The sequence below is a fragment of the Carassius carassius genome, chromosome 12 (assembly GCF_963082965.1).
Source record: "Carassius carassius chromosome 12, fCarCar2.1, whole genome shotgun sequence".
NCBI classification, from domain to species: Eukaryota; Metazoa; Chordata; class Actinopteri; order Cypriniformes; family Cyprinidae; genus Carassius; species Carassius carassius.
In genome coordinates this window covers 14,720,919-14,744,764 of record NC_081766.1, presented here as the reverse complement: position 1 = coordinate 14,744,764, position 23,846 = coordinate 14,720,919, and the positions used below count along the sequence as shown (strand labels likewise).

The window sequence follows — 23,846 nt, the reverse complement described above, 5'->3', positions numbered from 1 at the left end:
GTTCCACAATTAAGGGCCCTTATAATATTTCTTGTGTGTTACTTAAATTACATATAACGTTAAGTAAAAGTAAGAATGAAAGTGTTTGATGTTGGGGACAGCTATAACCATGTTATTCTGCATTGGTATCCAAAACTCGGCATCTGTTGAAGAATGACTGTGCTTTAGCCACGTAATAGTCATAATCGTTAATACGTAGTCCAGCTGACCATCTAACAGCACAAAAAATCCCATCTTAAAGTGCACCAGTGCTATAGTCAACACTTTTAACATCTGCCAAGCATGCAAATCTGTAGAGAGTGACAAGTTTATTAACTCAGTTTTTTCTGCTGTGCTGCACTCATCTCCCTACGGAGAGGTGCAGGGAAAGTCTGTTTTTCTAGTCAAGGTATTAATTTGTCTGGGATTTGGATCTTTGTTGTTTTGTTTTCTCATTTATTTCAGCAGTTTTAATGATAAGATGTATATTTTATTCAGGTTTTTGTCATTTTCCTGTGCTCCTCTTGAAAAATAATTACACACATTTATATACAGTGGGTATAGAAAAGAATCACCCCTCTTAAAAATAATCACATTTTGTTGCTTTGCTGCCAAAAATCATTAGGATATCGAGTAAAGATCATGTTCCATGAATATTGATGTTCCATGAATAATACTTTCAAACTTAGTATTAAGCATTACTAAGAATTACATTTGGACAACTTTAAAGGTGATTTCCTCAGTATTTAGATTGTTTTGCACCAAGCGTGCCGCACAAGCCCTGAAAAGTGAAGCCAAAACGTCTCGATCACCCCCTGGTGAGTGGTCCTAGTATAGGTCATAAACCCCGCCTCCCCATGTTATTCAATGGGACGCGAGACCAACTAAAAAATTTAATTACCCTTCAAATATCTTTTTTCCGAAGCAGTTTTTTGTCATTTACTGTAGTTTGTATCACGCTAATGTAAATTCAAGTGTTCGTTTTTAAAATAAGTTGTTTTTTAGATAGTTATTTAATGCTCTAAAAACGGTGGTGTGACGTCGTGATTGACAGCTGTGATTGACAGCTCTCGAGGAGGCACTGAAGCGTCAACAGGCTTTTTTCATGATCTTCGGAGGACTGAGGAGATTGTATTTACCTTATTTTAATGAGATTGGAGTGGAACGGAGCAGACCGAGTTCACAGGAGCAGGACTCCACTTCCAAAACAGTGCAGATTACGGTATGTGCATTCTGCGAGGGAGAGTGAGGGCGGGGCACAGGGGCGGGGCCGTTGATTTCGCGGCTTTAAGGCTTTACTTCCTGCTTGCTACTGCGCATAGCTACTGCGCAGAACTGGTCCCTAGATCGCTATCTGCGCAGGCGCAAGTCCAAGATGTCAGCGCCATATCGGGACACTGGCGGCTTCAGTTTTGACCAATGGAAGAGAGCGAAGGCGAGTCGTCCATCTTTTTTTACAGTCTATGTTTTGCACCCTCAGATTACAGATTTTCAAAGAGTTGTATCCTGGCCAAATATTGTCCTATCCTAACAAACCATACATCAATGCTTATCAAAGCTTATTTATCCATCTTTCAGACTATTTATAAATCTCATTTTTGAAAAATTGACACTTAAGACTGGTTTTGTGGTCCAGGGTCACACACACACATACACACACACACACACATATATTTAAATAGAGTAAAAAAGGTTCCATAAAGATGGTGTTTTTTTCTTCTCACTGTTCTCACTCTTTGAGCGAACAACATATGCTTGATGCAAATTAATAGAGTCCAATCATTTTTTCTATTTTGCTATTTTATTGTTTTTTTATGTATTAATATTTTTGCAGTAAACTGCATTGTTAGGAAAGCATTTTCTAAGAACATGAATGTGATATACAAAAGCTTTTGCCTTCTAGATTGGTTCTCAATTCAAATGAATCATGTCTTTGCGATTCAAATTGAAAATCCATTAGTAGTCTATCCAGAGGGGCATCAGAGACTCACTGTTGTATAAATTAAATAATATCAAATGACAGCCAATGGATTTGAGAGATATTACACTAAATTTTCTAAGTTTAAGCAAAACATTAACTTCAAACTGGGTGTTTGTGCCCTTTGACTTTCATTCTGTACTGTTTTCTTTTGTGTTCTTCCTTTGGTTTAGTCAAGCTCTGAGCTCAGATTGATTGAGTTCGACTTTTGTCCCTACATGCCCTGCTTCCCCATGGGCACCTGACTCCTGTTAATGTAGGTCACCAGGCTTTTCTGTTTCTGCTGAGTAATGAATGACTAATCAGCCAGAGTTCAGCGCTGTGCTAATTACCAACCGGCCGTATGACTTGGGGCTCCTAGAACAGCTTGACGGGCAACCGCAGCTGATATTTCCATAAAGGATCCACACGGAAACATAGAGGGGTGCAAGATTAGATGGTCAGACAGACATGCTTCCCTCTCTGAGATATCAGCAAGCATCTCCACAGTAACATAACACCATTATTCCTGCCGGTCAGGAGCTGAGTGCGGATTTAATTAAGGAAGCACAATATGCCACGCCACTGCAGTGGCAAAGGTACAAGTAATTAATCTAATTAGCCCAGAGACTTCCTTAAAAGCTCTTGCATTGTAAAACACCCTCCCATGTTAGTTGACTGAGATCTTGTAAGCAGCAGGAGCTCGTCATTTATTCTGAGCATTAATTGACTTTACAGGTTCTCCACAGGTGCATTTAGTAGGCCTAATGCAATATGACTGCATCACTGTGGTTTTAAATAGGGGTGGGACTAAATATATATATGGTTATATATCGTCCTTCTCTGTGCAATATGAGAATCTATACGCTGGTGCCAAATAAAAATATTTTAATCAATGAAAAAGGTGCTCTGAATAGATTTCACTGCTCGCAGCGTCACTACTTCATGGCCCCTCGAGGTGGCGCTCAACACATGAAAGAAGGAAACATGAACATAAGTTACCTAGCCTAAGAAAAAGAGTTTTTAATGGGATGGCGGACAGTAGTGTGAGTAAAATAATAGATGCCCCAGACACACCTCGGCTTATATACCAGGGGTCGGCAAGTAAGTTTGCCATCAGGCCAAAAAAAAAGAATTGCCACTAGATGGCAGCCCAGAACATAGTCAATGGATAATTTAAGAAATGTACTGCAGAAAAATGCAACTGGAATTGCCTGTGACAGACTGTTACAGTGTCTTTTGTAACTGGTAGTGAGCTGTTACGCTGTGTAAAATCCTGCTGGAGGACATTCATTAACAAACAGCCACATTTGTGCAGAGTATGTTTGCGGAGTGAAGCAGCAACAATTTCCCTTCTGCGCACCCTCGAAAAAACGAAGAAAAACAAATTGTGTGTCTTTATAATAGAAAGGGATATTTCACCTAAAAAATAAGATTCAATTCACTCAGTCTCTGTTATTCCAAACCTGTATTAATTTATTTAATGTGCTGAACACAAAAAAAAAATATTCTGGGTAACCAAAAATTTGCTGGTCCCCATTAACTTACTAAAAAAAAAAAAAAAACCATGAAAGTCACTTAGGACCACTAACTGTTTGGTTACCCACATTCTTCATAATAACTTTTATGTTCAACAGGAAAAAAAACTCATTCAGAGTTAAAACAACTTGAGAGTGAGTAAATGATGACAAAATTTAACTTGAATGAAGAGAGGGAACCTGCTATTAACCTTTTCACAGGCATTTTGTTTTCATAGTTTGACAGATATTGAGATCATTATAGGATTGTTTAGCAATAAATCAATTATCTCAGAATTGCTGTATTGTGTATTGTGAGGTAACCTGTGAAGTCCAGCACATTATGGCACACTTGAGTACAGCATGTGTTTGTGAGCGGGGGTTGGTCTACGTTGTGGGGTTGCCATAGTAACATATTTGTGCTGTAATCTAGCACCAAACTCTCGCTGTCTCTCGTGAAGCCCATACGGAAGTGACTAAAACTGCAATTCATCGACTGGCCGCTTGAGGCTGGCTGCAAAAGGGAATCAATCCCATAGACTGCCCATGTTAAAATGACCAGCTTTACAGCAGAAAAAAAACATGTTTACAGCCTGGTGCAAAAAATGAGTTTGGTCTGTATAGCTAAATTTGCCCTTCATAACAACTGTGGGGGGGGGTGATTTTTTTTTATAACTCATCCGTTTAAATTATATTAAGCCTTAAAGTTCTGCATAATTAAGGGTGTGGTCACTTGAGTGACAGGTGGATTGCCGCTGCTGTCACCGCTGTCACGCTAGGTGGGTGTGGCTTCAGCAACCAGCTCCCGCCTTTTTGCCCATTTTCGATTGCCTGGGAGAGTCACGCTGCAAAGATGGCGACGGCCCGCTCTGCACACTTTGAACTTCAAAAACGCTCTTCAGGAGTCTACGGATGACGTCATGGACACTACGTCCATGTTTTTATACAGTCTTTGGCTGTAATACGTCTAAAGAGGTTGGCTCACATGGTCTGTAGGTGGGCCGAGTTCATTAAATCAATTGTTTTTTCTCATTATTATATCTGTTCTCATTCCTTGCATATTTCTGGAGTCTGGTATGCAGTGATAACCGTTTTGATGAATATCCAATCAATTTAGTCAGTATTTCATTTCATAAAATGTGTTCACATTTTTATTCTGTAAAATGGCATCTAATTTCTAATTACTTAGTGCAGCTTGTAACATCCAAGTGAAAGATGTAACACCTATATGTCAGAACATTTTTTTAAATTAAAAACAGAATCACTGAATTGGAAAAAGGATGACCTCCCTTCTAAGAATGACTTTTGAACTCAATGAGGAGTAGCTAATCTCCTTTTCTTCTTTTCACGTTTTCATATCTTTGACTTGGATGTTATAAATTGCACTGAGTAAATACAACCGTGTCTGTCTACATTTCAGGCTGCAAAGCAACACAATGTGATTATTTTAAAGGGAGGTGATTATTTTCTATACCCATGGTATATATATATATATATATATATATATATATATATATATATATGTGTGTGTGTATGTGTGTGTGTGTGTGTGTGTGTGTGTGTGTATATAATTTGTCAACTATGTTTTTCTTCAAAATCTAATACTATGGTTGCACTTTATTTTACAGTACGTGTACTTACATGTACTTATAGTGTACTTACATTGTATTAATCTAACACTAAACTGTTCTATAGTTTTATCACTTTCATCAGTGGTGAAACCAACAATTCTTTGTTAATATTTTCTTCAATAATTTCATTGGTGAGATTAACAGCGTCTGAAATGTAGGATTGACAAGAGAGCAGTGTACAGTAATTTATTTGCTTCAGTGTCAGATTCATATCTGCTCAAGCTCACGAAAGTGCTTTGAGATTCCACTCTAAGCGCACTGGAAAGCCCAGACAAGGATTGTAGGATTTGCAGATTTGCAATACTGTTCTGGCATTATGAATGCTCATAAATATTTCATCTTGTGAAATTTCCTCAATCCCGCATTTTGATGGTTTTATCTGTTTATTGACGAAGAAAAGCTTCAAATGCCAGTGTTACATCTGCATGTGCAAGGGAGGTTTGTTTGATTTAGAGTACAGTCACAATCCTTCCAACCAACTAAAGCCCCGATTATATGCCAGGGGACAGTGCTTTGACCTTTAACATTGTCTGTTTAATGTTTAATCATCCTAAGTGAGTGTTTGATGTCTATATTTATCAAGCTTGTTCTATACATTAAGTAGGAGTGGAGCTGCTTATTTTATAGCTCAGAAGAGCGAATAACTCACATGTACATTAGTCATCAGATACAACTCCGTATCTTTGTGAAGCATGAAAATAGACAGTCTTAGATGCCTCGGGGAGCTGCCACTGCAGCAGAAAGTACGTGAGGCACAGCGCTGCATAGTGAATGGCTGGCGTAATTAACAACTGCACCGCGACCAATCCGTTGAGACGGCCGAGACAGTGAGGCGGAAACGTATCGACTTATTCCGCAAAGATGACATCATGCATAACCAGTTCACTCAAATCCAGGTCCACCATGGGGGATTCAGCCCCCCTGAGTGCTTCTTGTGAAGTTTAGCCATTCTGTTCTCCAGCAGTGTAGAGAAATGCCCTGGGGCATTTTGGACTGCACTGTACCTCTCCTTGAGGAGTTACTGTGTTCACTTATTATGTATGTGTGAAGCAATGCAAATGGAGGGTGGGAGATCTACAACAATGCTGGAGCTTCCACTAATTCCCATACTGCTGATGCGGATGCAAGGTGTCTGCTTGTCAGCAAAGTGTCAGCGTGATTGTCGGGCATGTGTGCTGGGCTGTGTGGGCAGCTTTAAGTGAGTTTAGCTGTTTCTCTCCTTGCCCGTGTGCTGCACTCGCCCGACCTGCTTTATGCCTGAGTGACCTGATGGAGCCACCCCTTTATCTATTTAAACAGTCACATCCATAATGCAGGCTGCTGTGCACTGGACACATGCAGAGAGGTCTTGCATGAGCATTTTAAAATATAATGACTGGACTCATTGTTAATGTTTGTATGTATTATTTTAAAGTAATATTAATATTAAAAAATGCTAAAGTAAAAATTATTTGAAAATTTTAATCATAATTGTATATAGTAATGTAATATAAGAACTAATAAAAAATATTTGTATATATTATATAATTATATATTAGGTTAGCACCCGGACTCTTCTACGACGAAGCCATGCTGTTGTTATAGCTGCAGTATGTGGTTTTGCATTGTCCTGCTGAAATAAACAAGGCTTTCCCTGAAATAGACGTTGTTTGGAGGGAAACATATGTTGCTCTAAAACCTTTATATACCTTTCAGCATTCACAGAGCCTTCCAAAACATGCAAGCTGCCCATACCGTATGCACTTATGCACCCCCATACCATCAGAGATGCTGGCTTTTGAACTGAACGCTGATAACATGCTGGAAGGTCTCCCTCCTCTTTAGCCCGTCACGGCGTCCGTGATTTCCAACAAGAATGTCAAATTTGGACTCGTCTGACCATAAAACACTATTTCACTTTGAAATAGTCCATTTTAAATGAGCCTTGGCCCACAGGACACGACGGCGCTTCTGGACCATGTTCACATATGGCTTCCTTTTTGCATGATAGAGCTTTAGTTGGCATCTGTTGATGGCACGGCGGATTGTGTTTACCGACAGTGGTTTCTGAAAGTATTCCTGGGCCCATTTAGTAATGTCATTGACACAATCATGCCGATGAGTGATGCAGTGTCGTCTGAGAGCCCGAAGACCACGGGCATCCAATAAAGGTCTCCGGCCTTGTCCCTTACGCACAGAGATTTCTCCAGTTTCTCTGAATCTTTTGATGATGTTATGCACTGTAGATGATGAGATTTGCAAAGCCTTTGCAATTTGACGTTGAGGAACATTGTTTTTAAAGTTTCCACAATTTTTTTACGCAGTCTTTCACAGATTGGAGAGCCTCTGCCCATCTTTACTTCTGAGAGACTCTGCTTCTCTAAGACAAAGCTTTTATAGCTAATCATGTTACAGACCTGATATCAATTAACTTAATAATCACTAGATGTTCTCCCAGCTGAATCTTTTCAAAACTGCTTGCTTTTTTAGCCATTTGTTGCCCCCGTGCCAACTTTTTTGAGACCTGTAGCAGGCATTAAATTTTAAATGAGCTAATTAAGTGGATAAAAGTGTAAAATTTCTCAGTTTAAACATTTGCTATGTTATCTATGTTCTATTGTGAATAAAATATTGGCTCATGTGATTTGAAAGTCTTTTAGTTTTCATTTTATTAAAATTTAAAAAACGTCCCAACTTTTCCGGAATTCGGGTTGTATATATATATATATATATATTGTATATTGTATATATTATATAATTATATTTATTTATCTATTTTAATTAGATGTGTGTGTGTGAAGGAGTGTGTGTGTATAAATATATATATATATATATATATATATATATATATATATATATATATATATATATATATATATATATACAGGGAAGTACTAAAATGTCTCAGCAAATCCTTAAAAATTCCTTGTTTTCTCCTCCATGCACAGTATCGCCACAGAACACTCTCCAAAGCTGCAGATCCGGAGTCACAGTTACTTGCGGGCAGTGAGTGAAGTTTCCATCAATAGGAGCATGGACACCCTGGACCCCAAATCTCTGCTAGCCTCTCCACAATACCGCTCACGCAACGAGAGCTACATGAGGGCTATGAGCACCATCAGCCAGGTTTGTGCTCACCCCCAAACACGCGGTCATAGTGGGGGTGCAAGGGGAGGCAGGTCAAAATCAGTCCTGATTAGTCCAACAAATCCAGTGAAAAACCATGAAACTGACCTGCGATTCATCCACTGGTGAAATGATTTCGGGCCATCACCATAAACATTGTTCAATCACAGATGTATACTGTATGTCTAACCAACTAATATGCTCCATGTTTCATAGAACTGGGATAACATTCATCAGACAGTTACTCATCCGTCTTAGGCACACTTAGGCACTGATTTGTCATGTTAATTACAAAATGGCAAGCATTCCATCATTGTCATTTGGCACCAACATTGACTTTGAAATGGCATGTGCTATCTGCTGGAAGACCAAAAAACAAAATACACAAGGAATGTATTGAAATATTAGCATTTCAAATGCTTTAGACCTTCTTATATAGATTTTGCAGATGATTTGAGATTCTTAACTTCACAGTGAGTAAATAAGAATATGCCCATCTAGCTCTCATTGGTGACTGGTACAGAGCTGCAAGCTGTAGACCTTGTCCAAAACAGCCACCCTTTCTACAACCCACATCTTTCCACACTTCTACTTTATCATATCTTCATTAACCCCTCGCTCTCGTCCACCCTCAGCTTCTGTTTTGAACAACTCTAATAAACATGTTGATCCTGGCACTGTCTCAATGTCTTCCACCGTGTCAATAAACTCCACTTGAGGAGTTCCTCCCTGCTGGTGTGGCGTGCACCTTCATTTACCCTGTAAAGCTGTCCTTCAAGCCTCACTGCGTTTCTTTTTTGGACTCTTCCTCCTCTTGCCACTGCCTTCTGTGTTTCTTACCTGCTCCTAATGACATCTCTGCTGTCTCTGGCTCTGTTTTTCCACTTTCTTTTGGTTCTGCACCCCTATATAGAGTACCCCATGCTAAGTAGGTCTTGGAGCTCATTGGACGGAGGGTACCCCACTCTTTTCCCTAAGCTCTGGCCTGACTATTGCTCCTGACTGTTCTTTTCTAATTTTTATTTCTTGTCATTTCTCTCTCTCTGTATTTCCCCTCTGTCCGCAGGTGAGTGAGGTTGAGGTTAACGGACAGATCGAGGCAATGTGTGAGAGTCTGTTCAGTGAAATGGAGTCACAGGGAGTGGACGCCCTGGACCTTCCCATGCCCGGGTGCTTCCGCATGAGGAGTCACAGTTACGTGCGTGCCATGGACCAGGGCTGCTCACAGGATGACGACGACGGGCCTTTGCTCCCAGCTTCCCCCCCGAGAACCACCACTACTGTCAGAACCATCCAGAGCAGCACAGGTCAGCCTTCAAATACATTATATATCTGTCTGTTCATCTGTCTGTGGATCTATCTATCTATTTATCTATCTATCTATCTATCTATCTATCTATCTATCTATCTATCTATCTATCTATCTATCTATCTATCTATCTATCTATCATCCATCTTGCAGCTCACTCTAACAGTACATAAAACTCTCTATCATGTATCAAGGAGATTGCCAGAGGAAGAATCAATATTAATTTGTCGTTTTTTCTGTGGATCACAACATGTTTATCCTCAGAAGCCCTGACAGGATGTGTCTGATTTGCTTTTTATTAGCACCGTGAGGCAATAACAGCCGTAATGGGAAACTGAATGATTGAGTGAATGTGATTGATGTAATCTGATGTATACAGGACGAGTAAATCAATGCATGTGCTCTGAAAGTAGCCTACATATGCAATGGAAAATTGAGTATCTGAAAACAAAAATGGATACATTTTTTTGAGTATCTTAAAAAATGTATACAAGCTGAGATTTGAAAATATATTGCAAACAAGTGTTTTATTGTGATATTGCGAGTGACCAACAGTGATCCAGATGTCAGGCAGGATGTGTGAACTTAGTGTGGCCTGTGTCTGCTTTTGCTCTGGGTTTTTTTTTTTCATCTGAACCCAAGTGATCAGTAATCCACTCCTAGCATCATACCCTAGTTTGATTTCATCATAGTGGATATCTATATAAAATATGTCCACAGTGTCTTGAAAATGCAAGGCTTTTGTTTACTATTAAACCTGTTGGTGAAGCCTGTCTGTTCTTAAAAATATATTGCCCTAGTTTAAATATGATTGTAAAGACCCGTTTGCACTGAGAGTCATGCTGTGGGTCGCTAGTATGTGTTTCTGTTGTTTCTGGATGTTATTGGTGGACTGCATAACTGCTGTTGAAACTCTGGTAACAAATGTATTGCTGTTAAAACAAGATGTCAGTCTGTTTTGACAAGGAATCAGATTTATTTCTGCAGGGGGAAGCATTTGAATATAGCAGTGCTGCATAATACATCATATTATGAACAAGATGGACGATTATCAATGCATGAATCTAACTCAGAATGCAGACAATTTCAGGCATGGTTTTCCACAATTTATTTTTTATTATATCGATGTACAGTGTGTAGGTAGAAATAATCATATGTGACGTGCTTTATCATTCTGAGTTGCATGTCACAGAGCTGTTTATGGAAAGATGCTGATAAAATAATTTGTGAATTTTTTTTGTTTGAAACAAAGTCTCAGCTTTCAAATTATGTGAATTATGTTATGTATTATATTATTACACAAGATTTTGGAGCATTTCTGTAGGAAATTTTTCTGTGTTGTAGAAAGTATCAAATCATCATACTTCAGTAAAGGTACAGATACCTTGGAAATTAGCCTTTCGCCGGCCCCTCCCCCAAAACGGCCATTGTCCAATCACACATCATAGCAACCGTTACTATGTGAGGCAGTTCCGACAAACTTTGACTCCAAGCAAGATGGTGAAGCGGTGCGCCCACGGCCTTTGTAAATCGGACACTAGAGTAGTGCTGTAATCGGGCCTTAAAAGTTAGGCCCGACAGGACCTGAGCCCGACAGAGTTCGGCCCGAGCCAGACAAGTACATTTTGATTGACAGCTTTTTAAAAGCCCGAACCCGTTTACAGCCCGACATTATTCAAATGTATGCACGCACACAGCTCTTTTGCCTTTTGTCAAGAATGAGTCATTTATACGTTTTAACATAATTTATACATGACTAACGTAATAGGCCACTTGGAAGTTTGAACAAAGTAATAAAATAAGTCCTCTGTGACATCGTAACATCTCAGAACTCTAAATAGCCCTAGGTATAGACTCATTTAGCCTATAAATAGGCCAACGCACCAATAAAAACGAGTCTTTCTTAAATATTTTAATTAAGATAAATTATAAATTAAGATGGGTATTTGGCAATAACGAAATTAATTAAGATAAAGAGTCTGCCTTATTTGCTTCGCCATAGCAGCTGAAATTTAATAAAAGAATAATGCCAACATTAGCCTATATAGGCTAGCCTATATGTCTACATTATGCATTTAAGACTCAATTAGTATTTAGTTATCATCTTTAAAACCTTTACTCACCAAGATAATAATAAAAATAGCTACTCGCAATAGACAATAATAGACCATAACATATGAAAGAGAACTTTCCCGGCAGTGCAAGAGCATGACTGGTACACAAGGCTGTGCTGGTTGCATTTGAGGTACAGGTCATGGTGTTTCTCAGATTTCGCTTTTTTTCCCTCCACGGCATACTGTAACCCCTTTTGTCTCGATCTGGAGGATATCGCGGAGGTATTACTCCAAAAAAAGGTCACTGACACGCACGTGTATACCTCTTCCTGTCATTGCAATCTGTCGCGCTGGTCGTGTTTGACCATTTGTTTGTCGGAAGTAGCAACAGTAACTAAGGGGGCGGGGCTCGGCAAAAGGCTAATTGACTCGAGTAAAAGTTAAATTTCTAATAAAAATTTTTTTTTTATAAACAATGGCACAGCTGACTGTATCAATGGCAACCTAACCGAGAGTCTGGAAATACATTACATATTTTTAGATGATATATGTATAGGAGATATATAAATAAAAGTATATTTCAATATAAAGTATAATTTAATAAAGTATTCATAAATATAAAGTATAAAGTACTCTTCAAAAATATAGTTTTTTGCAGGACAGTAGAAAAAAAGGGAGGCGCCATGGTCAAAGATGTCCAGCAGAGATGCACTGATCTTGCTTTTTATGGGCGATTCCAATTCTGACAATTTTTTTACAACCATACGAGCCAATTGTGATACGATTGCCAATTTGTTTTAAATATTCACTTTGTTTGAAGCAAATTTTTTTGCTGAATTACAGACAGAACTATATGTAGCCATTAAAAATTAGAGGCAGCCACTGCATTTTAATCAAGATCCAAACAAAACTGTAGATTGACCAGTTTCTGGTTTAAATTAAGTTGTATAATTTCAAAATATGAATTATGTTTTGACCTTGGATTTGTGGAACAAAAACAGCAGATGGACAGAATGAGAATGCCACAATTTACACCTCTTCATGAACCAGTTTGACAAATTCAGAGGAAGTGAATTGAATCAAAAGACTTATTCACAAACTGGATATCGGTTTTGGCACATTGCAGTCACAATTGTAACGAAAGGGTCAAGCAAATAAATATATTAAACAATAGGATTAAAAAGAAAAATTATTTCCATGTTTTTGCAAATACCTTTGTCTATATGGTGTATACACAAAATATTTTTAGTTCATTTTTGTTTCATTTCATTGTTTTGCAGCTTTATACAAAAATGTTTTTAAAATTTCCACCCAACAAATAACAAAGCAAAAACTATTTCATTTTAACATAAGGCTGCAACATAATAAAATGATATAAAACTATGAAATTCTTTCAAAAGGCACTTTGTTTGTCTGTGTATGTATATAGCTTAAACATGCACATACACACAAATTGCCTTTTGAAAGTATTTCATTGTTTCATTCACTGTTCTATACCTGACCTGCATTTTGTTGAAAGTAGCATCTGTGTTCCTGACACTCGACTACACAAGAAACCAATCCTCAAAGCTGCACTGAGAGTCACTGGACAGTAGTCGCTGAAATCACCAATTCTTACTGAAAATGAATGACGCCTGGTTGCTGTGTGTGAAGGTTGCTGTCACTGTGAACAGGGTTTAAGTTTGACAGTGTTTGCAAAACATTGGAAAATACCCAAGTATGTAATACTTGTCAGTAAAAACATAAAATGAGAGATTATCCACAACACTGCAGACTTTGACGTTGAATTTTAATAAATCAGTACGCTCAGAGAACTGTTTGATGTCGTAATCCTTCATTGGAGGTTGCATTCACTCTATATGGTGCTGTTGAGACAGTGCTGCAATCTCTCTCTGCACTAGTAATGCAGATTTCAGTGCTGTGTTCTCCACTCATCTTCCTACTGTTCTCCAAATGCCTGGGGCTAGTCAGAGAGCCAACATATGGCCACCAGCCCGAGAGCATTTATGGAGAGAAGACAGCTGGCTGAGGGGGAGGAAAGAGAAGAAATGTGAAAAGTTTCTTGAAATCTTATAGGATAACCTTAAGGATCTCACATTAGTGCTCACTTCACCTGTGGGTCGTACAATCAAGTGAAAGTGCAGGCCTCTGTACCGCATCTTTGAGTCACATCTTCGGTTCTGGTCATTATCATGGTGCTCCTATTGGATTGGATCAAAACACCAGGGAATACAGCCTGTCAGAACTGACAAACTGTTATTTCAGAGCTTTCATTTTCATGCCATCCCTCTTGATAAGCAAGCAGACCTTGTTTATGGGGAATTTCTTTGTAATTATTTGATTTAGCATGGTCTAAAGGGTTTGTCCCTTAGATCAGTATGGGGGCAGTGATGTCAAAAAGCAACAGCTAAAAAAAATAAGCATTGCATGAAGTTTTTTGGGTCATATAATATTTACTCTTATGTAAATTTACATTAGTATTAATGATTTTTTTTTTGCATCTGTTTACATTCACTGTGGACATACATTATGTTTACATTAATACCTTAGCTAGATTTTGAGAAATGTAATTTATTTGGTACTGAAGTATCACTACATTTGACATCCATAATTTAAAGCAGACTGAGCAAATAATGAAAAATAAGTGCTTTGAATATATAGTGGTGAGGTACTGTAATAAAACCATTTGTTTTGTTTTTTTTAGCCAGCTGCTGAAAGATGATGTGGATAATTAGAGATGCACCTGTCAGCCAGAGACAGATGTAGTTTGGCAGGGTTTTGGAATCAATAGCTGCCATTTGTTTAAACTTCACATGCTGACAAAGATCATAAGGGAGCAGGAGCCTGATGTGACGCCTTGGCTGGGGTGACTCTGGCAAGAGATGCGACAGACATGACCTGACCTTCTATCTGTGCCTGACATTGATTTGAGAATGAGAATTGCAATGCGTTTGAGTGGTGTTTGTTTGGGTCAAAGTCAGTATGTACCGAACACCAACTGTGTTTGTGTGGTCTTGAATTGCCTTTTGCCTTTAGCGTTCACAGGACATAACTGTGCAGTCGCGTTTAAGTGCCCCAATTATGGAGTTTACATTTCATGTAGTCTGTAATGTAGCTGTATGTGAATGTAAACAGTCTGTAAAGTTGTAAAGCTGTAAGTGCACCATAAATAAAGTTATTGGGCCCAATTATACACCCGGCGCAATGCGACGCAAGGCACAGCGCAAGTGTGTTTCAGGTGCACATCAGTCGTCCGCGAGGGGCTGATGCGCTGTTTTGTGTTTATGTTGATTATTAAAGTTTCATTTTGATTGTCCGCCGGTCCCGGCGGTTAAAGGGAATAGAAGATGAGACTCTAATTGGTTTATTGCATGTTGCACCCAAAAAACACCCATTACTCATTAAGAGAATAGGGACAACCATTTTTCAACCGTGGATTTGGACACGCCCTGAGTGCACCTGCGCTGTGCGCTTCACTTTGCGTTTAGATTGTTAAAATAGGGCCCATTGTCTCTCATAAGAAAGAGTCGACTCTGAACTGCTGAAATGAGTCATTTTAATTCCACAAAAGTTCACACGTCACAAGTTACCACATTTGCATAATGCATAATGTTCTGCGTGGACATCCTGCAAAATTTTTTTTTTATTTTCGCTTCCAAATGATTAGGCTGTGAAGAACTAGTGGTTAAAATAATCCCAAACTGACAACTGCTTCTCCGATCTCCGCGAGTTCAATGCAGGATTCGTAAAACTGGCTGTCCATGAAAGATGGGCCAGTGCCCTGTTTGTTTGGACCAGCTTGCTTCTCCAAATCACAACCTGTAAGTATTATTAATAATTGTTGCTTTAATGTTCTGTCCCAATCAATCTGTGACCAATCAAAGCAGAGTATCCTTACGCGAAGAAGGAGTTTGGAAGAATGAATCTATGAACGAATCGTTTGAGAGTTGTTGAGAAATAAGGAAAATGTAAATACATATAATTAAAAATATAAAGTGTTTTCTGACCTTGCATGCATGCAAACCTGTTGTTGGGGACTCCCAAAATCAAGTTATGAACCTTTGAAATAGCATAAAGGGGGCACTTTAAAGCGCTTAACATTAAATAACTCAGGATTTAATGTCAGGTGGATTCTGATTGTTTTAGCTGTAAAACTAAATGTTCTGAAAAAGATTGATGTCATATTTTTCCTCTGTAGTTATAGTTGTAGCTGTGGTGTGGACTTCATTATTCACTAAAATAAGAATGATTAATAAAACTTTATCATTTTTATACTTATCACTTTAATATGAATTGGCCTTTACATAATAAATATACCAAGAATGAATTTGTTAGCTGTAACTGTCGCTAAATAGCAATTTGTTGGTAAGTTAAAGGAACAGTTCACCCGTAATGAAAATTATTTCCTCATTTACTCACCTGAATGTCTTTCCAAACTTGTATGACCTTCTTTTGAAGGTTGTTTCTACGGGGTTTTTTTTCTTCATATAATGAAAGTTAAAGGGGTTCAGTGATGTGTTCAACCCCACTGACTTTCATTTTATGGAGAAAAAAAAACAGAGACACTTTTACAAAAGTAAAAGTTCCACAATGGGAAGGAAGTCATACAGGATTGACACAACACGAGGATGAGTGAATGATCCTGTATCACTGAGCTGTAGATACCGTGTCCAGTCACCCTCGTTCAATGTGGACCCTTCCAGAAATGCACACCACAGAGACCCCACCAGACAAATTATGAGATGGCTAATTGAGGGAGCTGTCAGGGTGGACATTGAGAGGGCACCTACCTTCCCTTCATCCCCTTCAGAACACCACTGTGAATTCAGACGAACGGAGCGGCACCATCTGCCTGGTACGCAGCAGGCCCTTATCACATACTGCAACACTGCCTTTGGGGTAGTGCGCAAAGTCTTTGAAGTGGAGTGTAGCGAAATTTAGGATTTTACACTTTATGTTCAAGATGTTCCACTGAAGCTGTTTTTCATGTTTATTTTATCATAAAAACATGCAGCTTTTGATTAAATGTTAATGGCTTGGCTTTGCTCCATATTCTTCTTTTAGTACAACTAATTAGCAAACCATTAGCATGCAATATCTCATCCTCACCACAGGGGGCAGACAATAAGTCAGAAAACATAATGAGTCTTGTTCTCAGGAATACCCTTACACATTAAATGAGTCATGAATGAATGTGATGGGCAATTTCTTCCATTAATGTCACCCGTTCCCCAGTATTACTTTAATAAAAAGGCATCACTCTCATGCCTGAATGGGCAGCCTTTAATTCCTCTGTCTGGAATAGGGTGGCCATTCGAAAACTTCAAGAAGGGGACATATTGGAGGATTCGTCAAAGGAAAATGAACTCAAATCAGTGACAAAAACATTTCCAATAAGGAATGATATCTTTATAAATGCATTTACACTGCAGTATCAGTTGCATAAATAATTTTAGGAGATTAATTTGTTAAATATAAAATATACTGAATATAGAGCTATGAAAAGATATTTTGAATGTGATACTGCTAGTACCAGTTGATGGTGACAAGTGATTGTTTATTTAATGAGGGAATCATTGCTTCACTCGTTCAAATAATTACATGCTATTTTTGGAACCACATACTAATATATTAGTCTTGCCATTTATTCCATAGAAAGATATGCTGAACATAGTAAGAGTAGTATGCTAGTACTGAATGCAGTTTTAAATTTGAATCATTGACTCAACCGATTAATTCTAAAACACTGAATTATTGAGGAACAAAATACCACTGGGTTGATCGGACATTAAATGATTAGCTAAATAGATTAAAACTTTATTATTTACATCACTTAATATTGAATTAAACATAACATTAATATTTGTATATCATTGAATATAAGTATAAAATAGTGATCTTGCAAAGAGAATAGCTGAGCATCTGTCACAAGTGTGCGTCGGCAGATTAACACGGTGTTTCAAAACTGGACTGTCCAAACTACAACCGGACGGATGGCCACCATAGTACGAACACAGATTCAGTTAGCTGAACTTGTTGCTTTATATCAGTAAGGTTAAAACATTCAAACCTGGAGCATGTATGTGTATTTACACAGTGGTGTTTGGTTATTAAATATTAAAGTGAGCCTGAGCTGTACAACACCATCAGAGGTTTCTGACCCCCAACAGGCAGAGATTAAATGAGAGAGGTGGTGAAGTAAAAGGCATAAAGCTTATAGAAGCAGCCAGGGGTTAGATGTTAACAGGTGGACAGTTGCAGTGCATAGCATTTGTTTGCACAATGTTGTACCGTTTTGTAATGCTGACTGCACAGAGCGCGCCGATGACACTTTAGCTGTGACGTCCTCAGGCTGCAACTGTGAAATCCTCCCACTGTCTCTATACTGTGTTCCTGGCCCAGCAGCAGCTATCATTTAGATTCATAGTCAAAGGACGGGGGCTATTTTAGAGCTGTCTTCAGTCTGTGTGTGGCAGGAAAATGCCACAGCTGCCATCTCTGGGACTGATGATCAATCTTCCCTTTAAGCTATACAAGTGTGTCGCCTCGCACCTCCCATGCAAAGAGAGTAAAAAAATATTAGACAAAAAATGTGTGAAAAACAGCCGGATATATTCTAAATAAAAGCTAAATATATGGCCACTTTTTTATCTGTAGTTCATCCACATGTCATCATTGATTTTCAATATGGAAGTGAAGCTGTGGGAAAACTTTGTACTGGAAATATCACAAGGACTGAATACTGAAACAAGTTCATAGCAGTTTTTTTTTTTTTTATGTTGACATTGTACTATTTGTGACTGTATTTTACCATTTAAATTTATGTCCCAAAATGTGACTTTAAATCTTACAATTGTGACAGCATTCAGGGATCATTTCTTATTTCCTTTATTTTATATATTCATTTTACTTTTTTTATTACTTGGATGCAAAAACACAGGCCATGCATTATTTTAAACTGTATATGCTTTATATCAGGGGTGCACATCATTTTTTCAGCCTGGTTCTAATAAGAGAACCTGGATATTTGGTTTGGTCCTCACACACTGCATATAGCGTGACCCATTAAATATAAAAAATATTATATAATATATAATATTATTGCACTTTATTTAGTTAAAAATAAATAAATAAAAGCATTTTCATCATATTCAAACTTAAAATCAGCAGGCTTTTATTTTGGCAGGTTGCCGGCAAGTAAGTATACGTGCTTCCGGATTTAGCACTGCTGCTGATTAAAGAGTATGGCGTTATATTTTAGTCAAAAGTTATGAGCGTGTAAGACATGCTCACGAGCACATTATGTTATTTCACACGCGCAAAAATTAACCTTCAGCTGGCATGATAAAAGTACTCGCGCACAAATTCAACAACCGAGAGGTGTACAGGTAGCTGCGAGCGAGCGCCTGGCATACTCTCATAGGTTAACTCTGCTTGTACAGTGGAATCCTGCTCGCGCACAGCGGGCTTCTGCTCGCGGAGTGCTGTTTTGCTCGCGCACTGGATTTCTGCTCGCTCAGCTGATTTCTGCTCCCTCGAGTCTACATGACTTTTGACAATTTGGGGGCGGAAACCAAGGAGGGCACTGACCCTCTTATGATTGGTCACTTTCACACAGGGACATCCTTGTACCTTGATTGACAGCTCTCATTACAGGAAGCACGGAGTCAAAGTATCTGACGGAGTTCAGTCATTCAGTTAACACTGCACAGTGGACGGAATGTGGATTTTTCTACTCTTAACAATTAATTTAAAGTTAAATGGATAAAAATATTTTTAAACAACCCTACATCCTGTTGGAATTTTATTCCAAATCATATATTTAATTCTGCTGGAGGTTTACATTTTCTGTTGCGCTGCAACTTTGACATCTCTAAAATAACTTATCTATAACTATAAAATAACTATAACTTAATATCTTTATCTTGTTTTCATAAACAGGATTTAATAAGTTGGTCACTTATATATAATTATAATTTTTCTCCACATAGCTACTTTATTTGGAATAATAAAAATATTAGATATAAAAATAAATCTCTTTTTTTCCACAATTGGTTTGATAAAAATATACTTTTAGTCAGCCAACTTTTAGATGATCGTGGTGTTCTTTTTACTTATGAACAATTTATGCAAGAATTCTCTTTTCCAGTCCCCCCAAGAGAATATGCCATTGTGTTTGGTGCAATTCCTGATTGTATTATACCTTTAATAAAATCTGGCCCTAAAGGCTCATTAGACTCTCCTCTTTTTGACAATACTAACTTATTTGTTGACCAAAGTCTTTTCAATACCATGTTAAACAAAGACATTCGTTCAATTATTAATAGATCTCAGATTTCTTTACCTGCTTGTGTGAGTTTTTGGACTAATATATTTAGTGATATAAAATGGGAAGATTTTTGGCTTCTTCGACAAAAATATTCCTCTTACCTAATAAAGTTGTTGAAGTCTCTATTAAAATGATCCATAATTGTTATCCAATAAATTATAAACTTGCTAAATTTAACAATAGTATTTCAACCAAATGCTCATTTTGCCTTCAGTATGAAGAAACGATCAACCACTTGTTTTGGGATTGTACTTACTGTAAAGTCTTCTGGATGGATTTTTCCAATTTTGTTAAAAAATATTTATATTCAAACTTTTGTTTAACCCTTAAAATTGTGTTTTTTGGTTATTCTTTGAATTTAGACCCTTCTCACTGTAAATTTATTATCAATTTATTGCTTTATCTTGCTAAATTTTACATTCATAAGTGTAAATTTTCAAAGAAAAATCCCTACTTTTTTATTTTCAGGAAAGATTTTGATCTGTATGTAAACTCTTTAAGAAACTTGAATAATTCTATTGCATGTAAGACTCTTTCATGGTGTAAGTTTTATAAGCTAACATAGTTTGCTTTTGGAATATTGTTTGTAACCCTCATTGTCTTTTGTTCTTTATCATTGTAATTGTATTTGTTGTTGTTGTTGTTTTTTCTATTGCATATTAAAAATAAAAAAAATAAAATAAATAAAAAACAGTGGACAGAATGGCGGCGACTCCTGAAGATGTAGGCGTAAGTGATATTGATATATGATGGGGGCTGTGTATTTGACAATGTAGCAATTTAATCTGAAATTTGTTTGGAACATGTAAGTAGCTGACATAAGCTAATCAACCTTAACTAGCAAGTTTTAGGCTAGCGAGCTAGCAAACTCAGCAGGGGCTAACGTTAGGTTTTTATTTCTATTTTATTTCTTTATTTCTTTATTTTTTGCACTGGCCATACTTTACGTTTTGTTTTACACATGCAGCACTGACTAAAACGCTAGTTTGCTGAGAGACACCTAACGTTTTTTTTTTTTTTTTCACAAATTTTATTAACATTTTGTCAAATTACAATTTTAACACGTATACGGAATTGAATCAATATACAGCTTCATATATCTGATCTTAACAAGGTGAAAAAATAAAGAAATAAAATCGAAATAAAAACCTAACGTTAGCCCCTGCTGAGTTTGCTAGCTCGCTAGCCTAAAACTTGCTAGTTAAGGTTGATTAGCTTATGTCAGCTACTTACATGTTCCAAACAAATTTCAGATAAAATTGCTACATTGTCAAACACACAGCCCCCATCATATATCAATATCACTTACACCTACATCTTCAGGTGTCGCCGCCATTCCGTCCACTGTGCAGTGTTAACTGAATGACTGAACTCCGTCAGATACTTTGACTCCATGCTTCCTGTAATGAGAGCTGTCAATCAAGGTACAAGGATGTCCCTGTGTGAAAGTGACCAATCATTAGAGGGTCAGTGCCCTCCTTGGTTTCCGTCCCCAAATTGTCAAAAGTCATGTAGACTCGAGGGAGCAGAAATCAGCTGAGTGAGCAGAAACCAGTGCTCGAGCAAAACAGCACTCCTTCGAGCAGAAGCCCCTGTGCGCGAGCAGGATTCCACTGTACAAGCAGAGTTAACCTATGAGAGTATGCCAGGCGCTCGCTCGCAGCTACCTGTACACCTCTCGGTTGTTGAATTTGTGCGCGAGTACTTTTATCATGCCAGCTGAAGGTTAATTTTTGCGCGTGTGAAATAGAATAATGTGCTCGTGAGCATGTCTTACACGCTCATAACCTTTGACTAAAATATAACGCCATAAAAGAGCATCACTGGATGAATGTCACAGTTTTGCATGGTGCTTTGAAAACGGCATGGCATAGCTTAGATTTATGCTTTCAGTTTGAAAATAAAACTTATATAGTACAGTTTGTGATCTAAAATGTTAATTGTGTATTAACAGCTGTCAACCATGTCTGTACTCAATGCACTGTCAGAACATATTTATATAACGCATTCTTTTATTTTGTTCGCGGACCCCACCCCTGCTTTATATATATATATATATATATATATATATATATTACTTGATGATGACTTTGGCCCGTTTCCACCTGGTATTCTGATTCATTTTCAGTGATCCAGTCACAAGCGGTCAATGTTCCACTGCTTCAAAGTGAGCAGGAAAGAAAGTGAATGCAAAGGATATGTATAGTAACCATTTTGATTATAATCTGTGTGATCCGTGTGTTTTGTTACAAAATAGTGAAGTTTAAATCAATTGTTTTGTGTGCGTTTTCTTAAAAGAGTGACCACAGTGATCTTCCTAAACAAATTACATAGCTGAGAAAATAAATAAGTGAACTGTTCTGTATTAGTTATTTTTTAAATATATAATAGAATTTATTTGTGGAAAAATGGCACAGTGAACACTTCACAATTCAGGTTCAGGTGCCAGTGGGTTTCTGCACAATTTGTCTTACCATGAACAGATATTGGAGGAAGCACTGCTGATTATATGCTTGCCTGTTATTCCTAAACTTCTTTTTCTCTGGTTGAGTTGAGCATGGAATCTGGCAAAGTGTGTGTGGGGATGTGTGTCAGGGGTGAAGTGTGATTGTACATGACGTGCATGTAATACTGGTGCGGGCTGAGCTCGAGGCTGAGATATGGATGGGATAATACTGCTCCTGGAGAAGAAGGCCCGTCACAGTCACTCTTAGTTGATGCCTGACTCACACACACACACACACTAAACACTTTCACAAGTACAGCAGTGGGAAGCAAGCATTTATCAGTGGAAGCTGTGGCGACGCTCTGCCACATTATTCCTTATTTTCAGTCTGGAGAGTCGCTGCTTGGATGGCTTTGTCAGCTTCTTGTTATCTGCCTTGGTTGAGGAAATTATTCTCCATTCTTTTCCTTCGTTCTTTTGTCATTACTTATGAGATATTTTATTTTATTGCTGACAGTGATTGAATGAGGATTTGGAGTACAAATACCTTTGCATATAATGTAATATGATATAATATAATTTTTTGACTTTAGTGCAATGATAATCTAATACAGTGCCATTTTGGAAACATATTTATTATTTATGTTATCTTTATTATTAATGTAATACAATGTGTTTTATATTAATATTGTATATTATTACAATATACATTTATCTTATGTACCAATATACACTGAACAAAATTATAAATGCAACACTTTTGTTTTTGCCCCCATTTTTCATGAGCTGAACTCAAAGATCTAAGGCTTTTTCTATGCACACAAAAGGCCTGTTTCTCTCAAATATTGGTCACAAATCTGTCTTAATCTGTGTTAGTGAGCACTTCTCCTTTGCCGAGATATTCCATTCACCTCACAAGTGTGGCATATCAAGATGTTAGATTAGACAGCATGATTATTACACAGGTGTGCCTTAGGCTGGCCACAATAAAATGCCACTCTAAAATGTGCAGTTTTATCTCACAGCACAATGCCACAGATCTTGCAAGTTTTGAGGGAGCGTGCAATTGGCATGACTGCAGGAATGTCCACCAGAGCTATTGCCCATGAATTCAATGTTCATTTCTCTACCATAAGTCATCTCCAAAGGCGTTTCAGATAATTTGGCAGTACATCCACTGGCCTCACAACCGCAGACCACGTGTAACCACACCAGCCCAGGACCTCCACATCCAGCATCTTCACTTCCAAGATCATCTGAGACCAGCCAACTGGACAGCTGCTGCAACAATCGTTTTGCATAACCATAGAATTACTGCACAAACTGTCAGATACCGTCTGCTCATTTGCATGCTCATCATCCTCATTGGGATCTCAACCTGACTGCAGTTCGTCGTCGTAACCGATTTGAGAGGGCTAATGCTCACATCCGATGGCATCTGGCACTTTGGAGAGGTGTTCTCCTCACGGATGAATCCCGGTTTTTACTGTACAGGGCAGATGGCAGACAGTGTGTATAG

At 38.0% G+C, this 23,846-nt stretch overlaps 1 protein-coding gene across 5 annotated transcripts in view; it reads left to right on the top strand.

Moving 5' to 3' along the window:
- Positions 1-23,846, top strand: part of LOC132154895 (disks large-associated protein 1-like) — a 141,852-nt gene that overhangs the window by 96,270 nt on the left and 21,736 nt on the right. For all 5 annotated transcript variants that reach the window (XR_009437206.1, XM_059563618.1, XM_059563617.1 and 2 more), the window contains exons 5-6: positions 8,012-8,189; positions 9,256-9,496. Coding sequence is in view for 4 of the 5 variants with exons in the window: in XM_059563618.1 (XP_059419601.1) it covers positions 8,012-8,189; positions 9,256-9,496 (419 nt within the window). In the remaining variant the exon portion in view is untranslated. The remainder of the gene's footprint in view (positions 1-8,011; positions 8,190-9,255; positions 9,497-23,846) is intronic.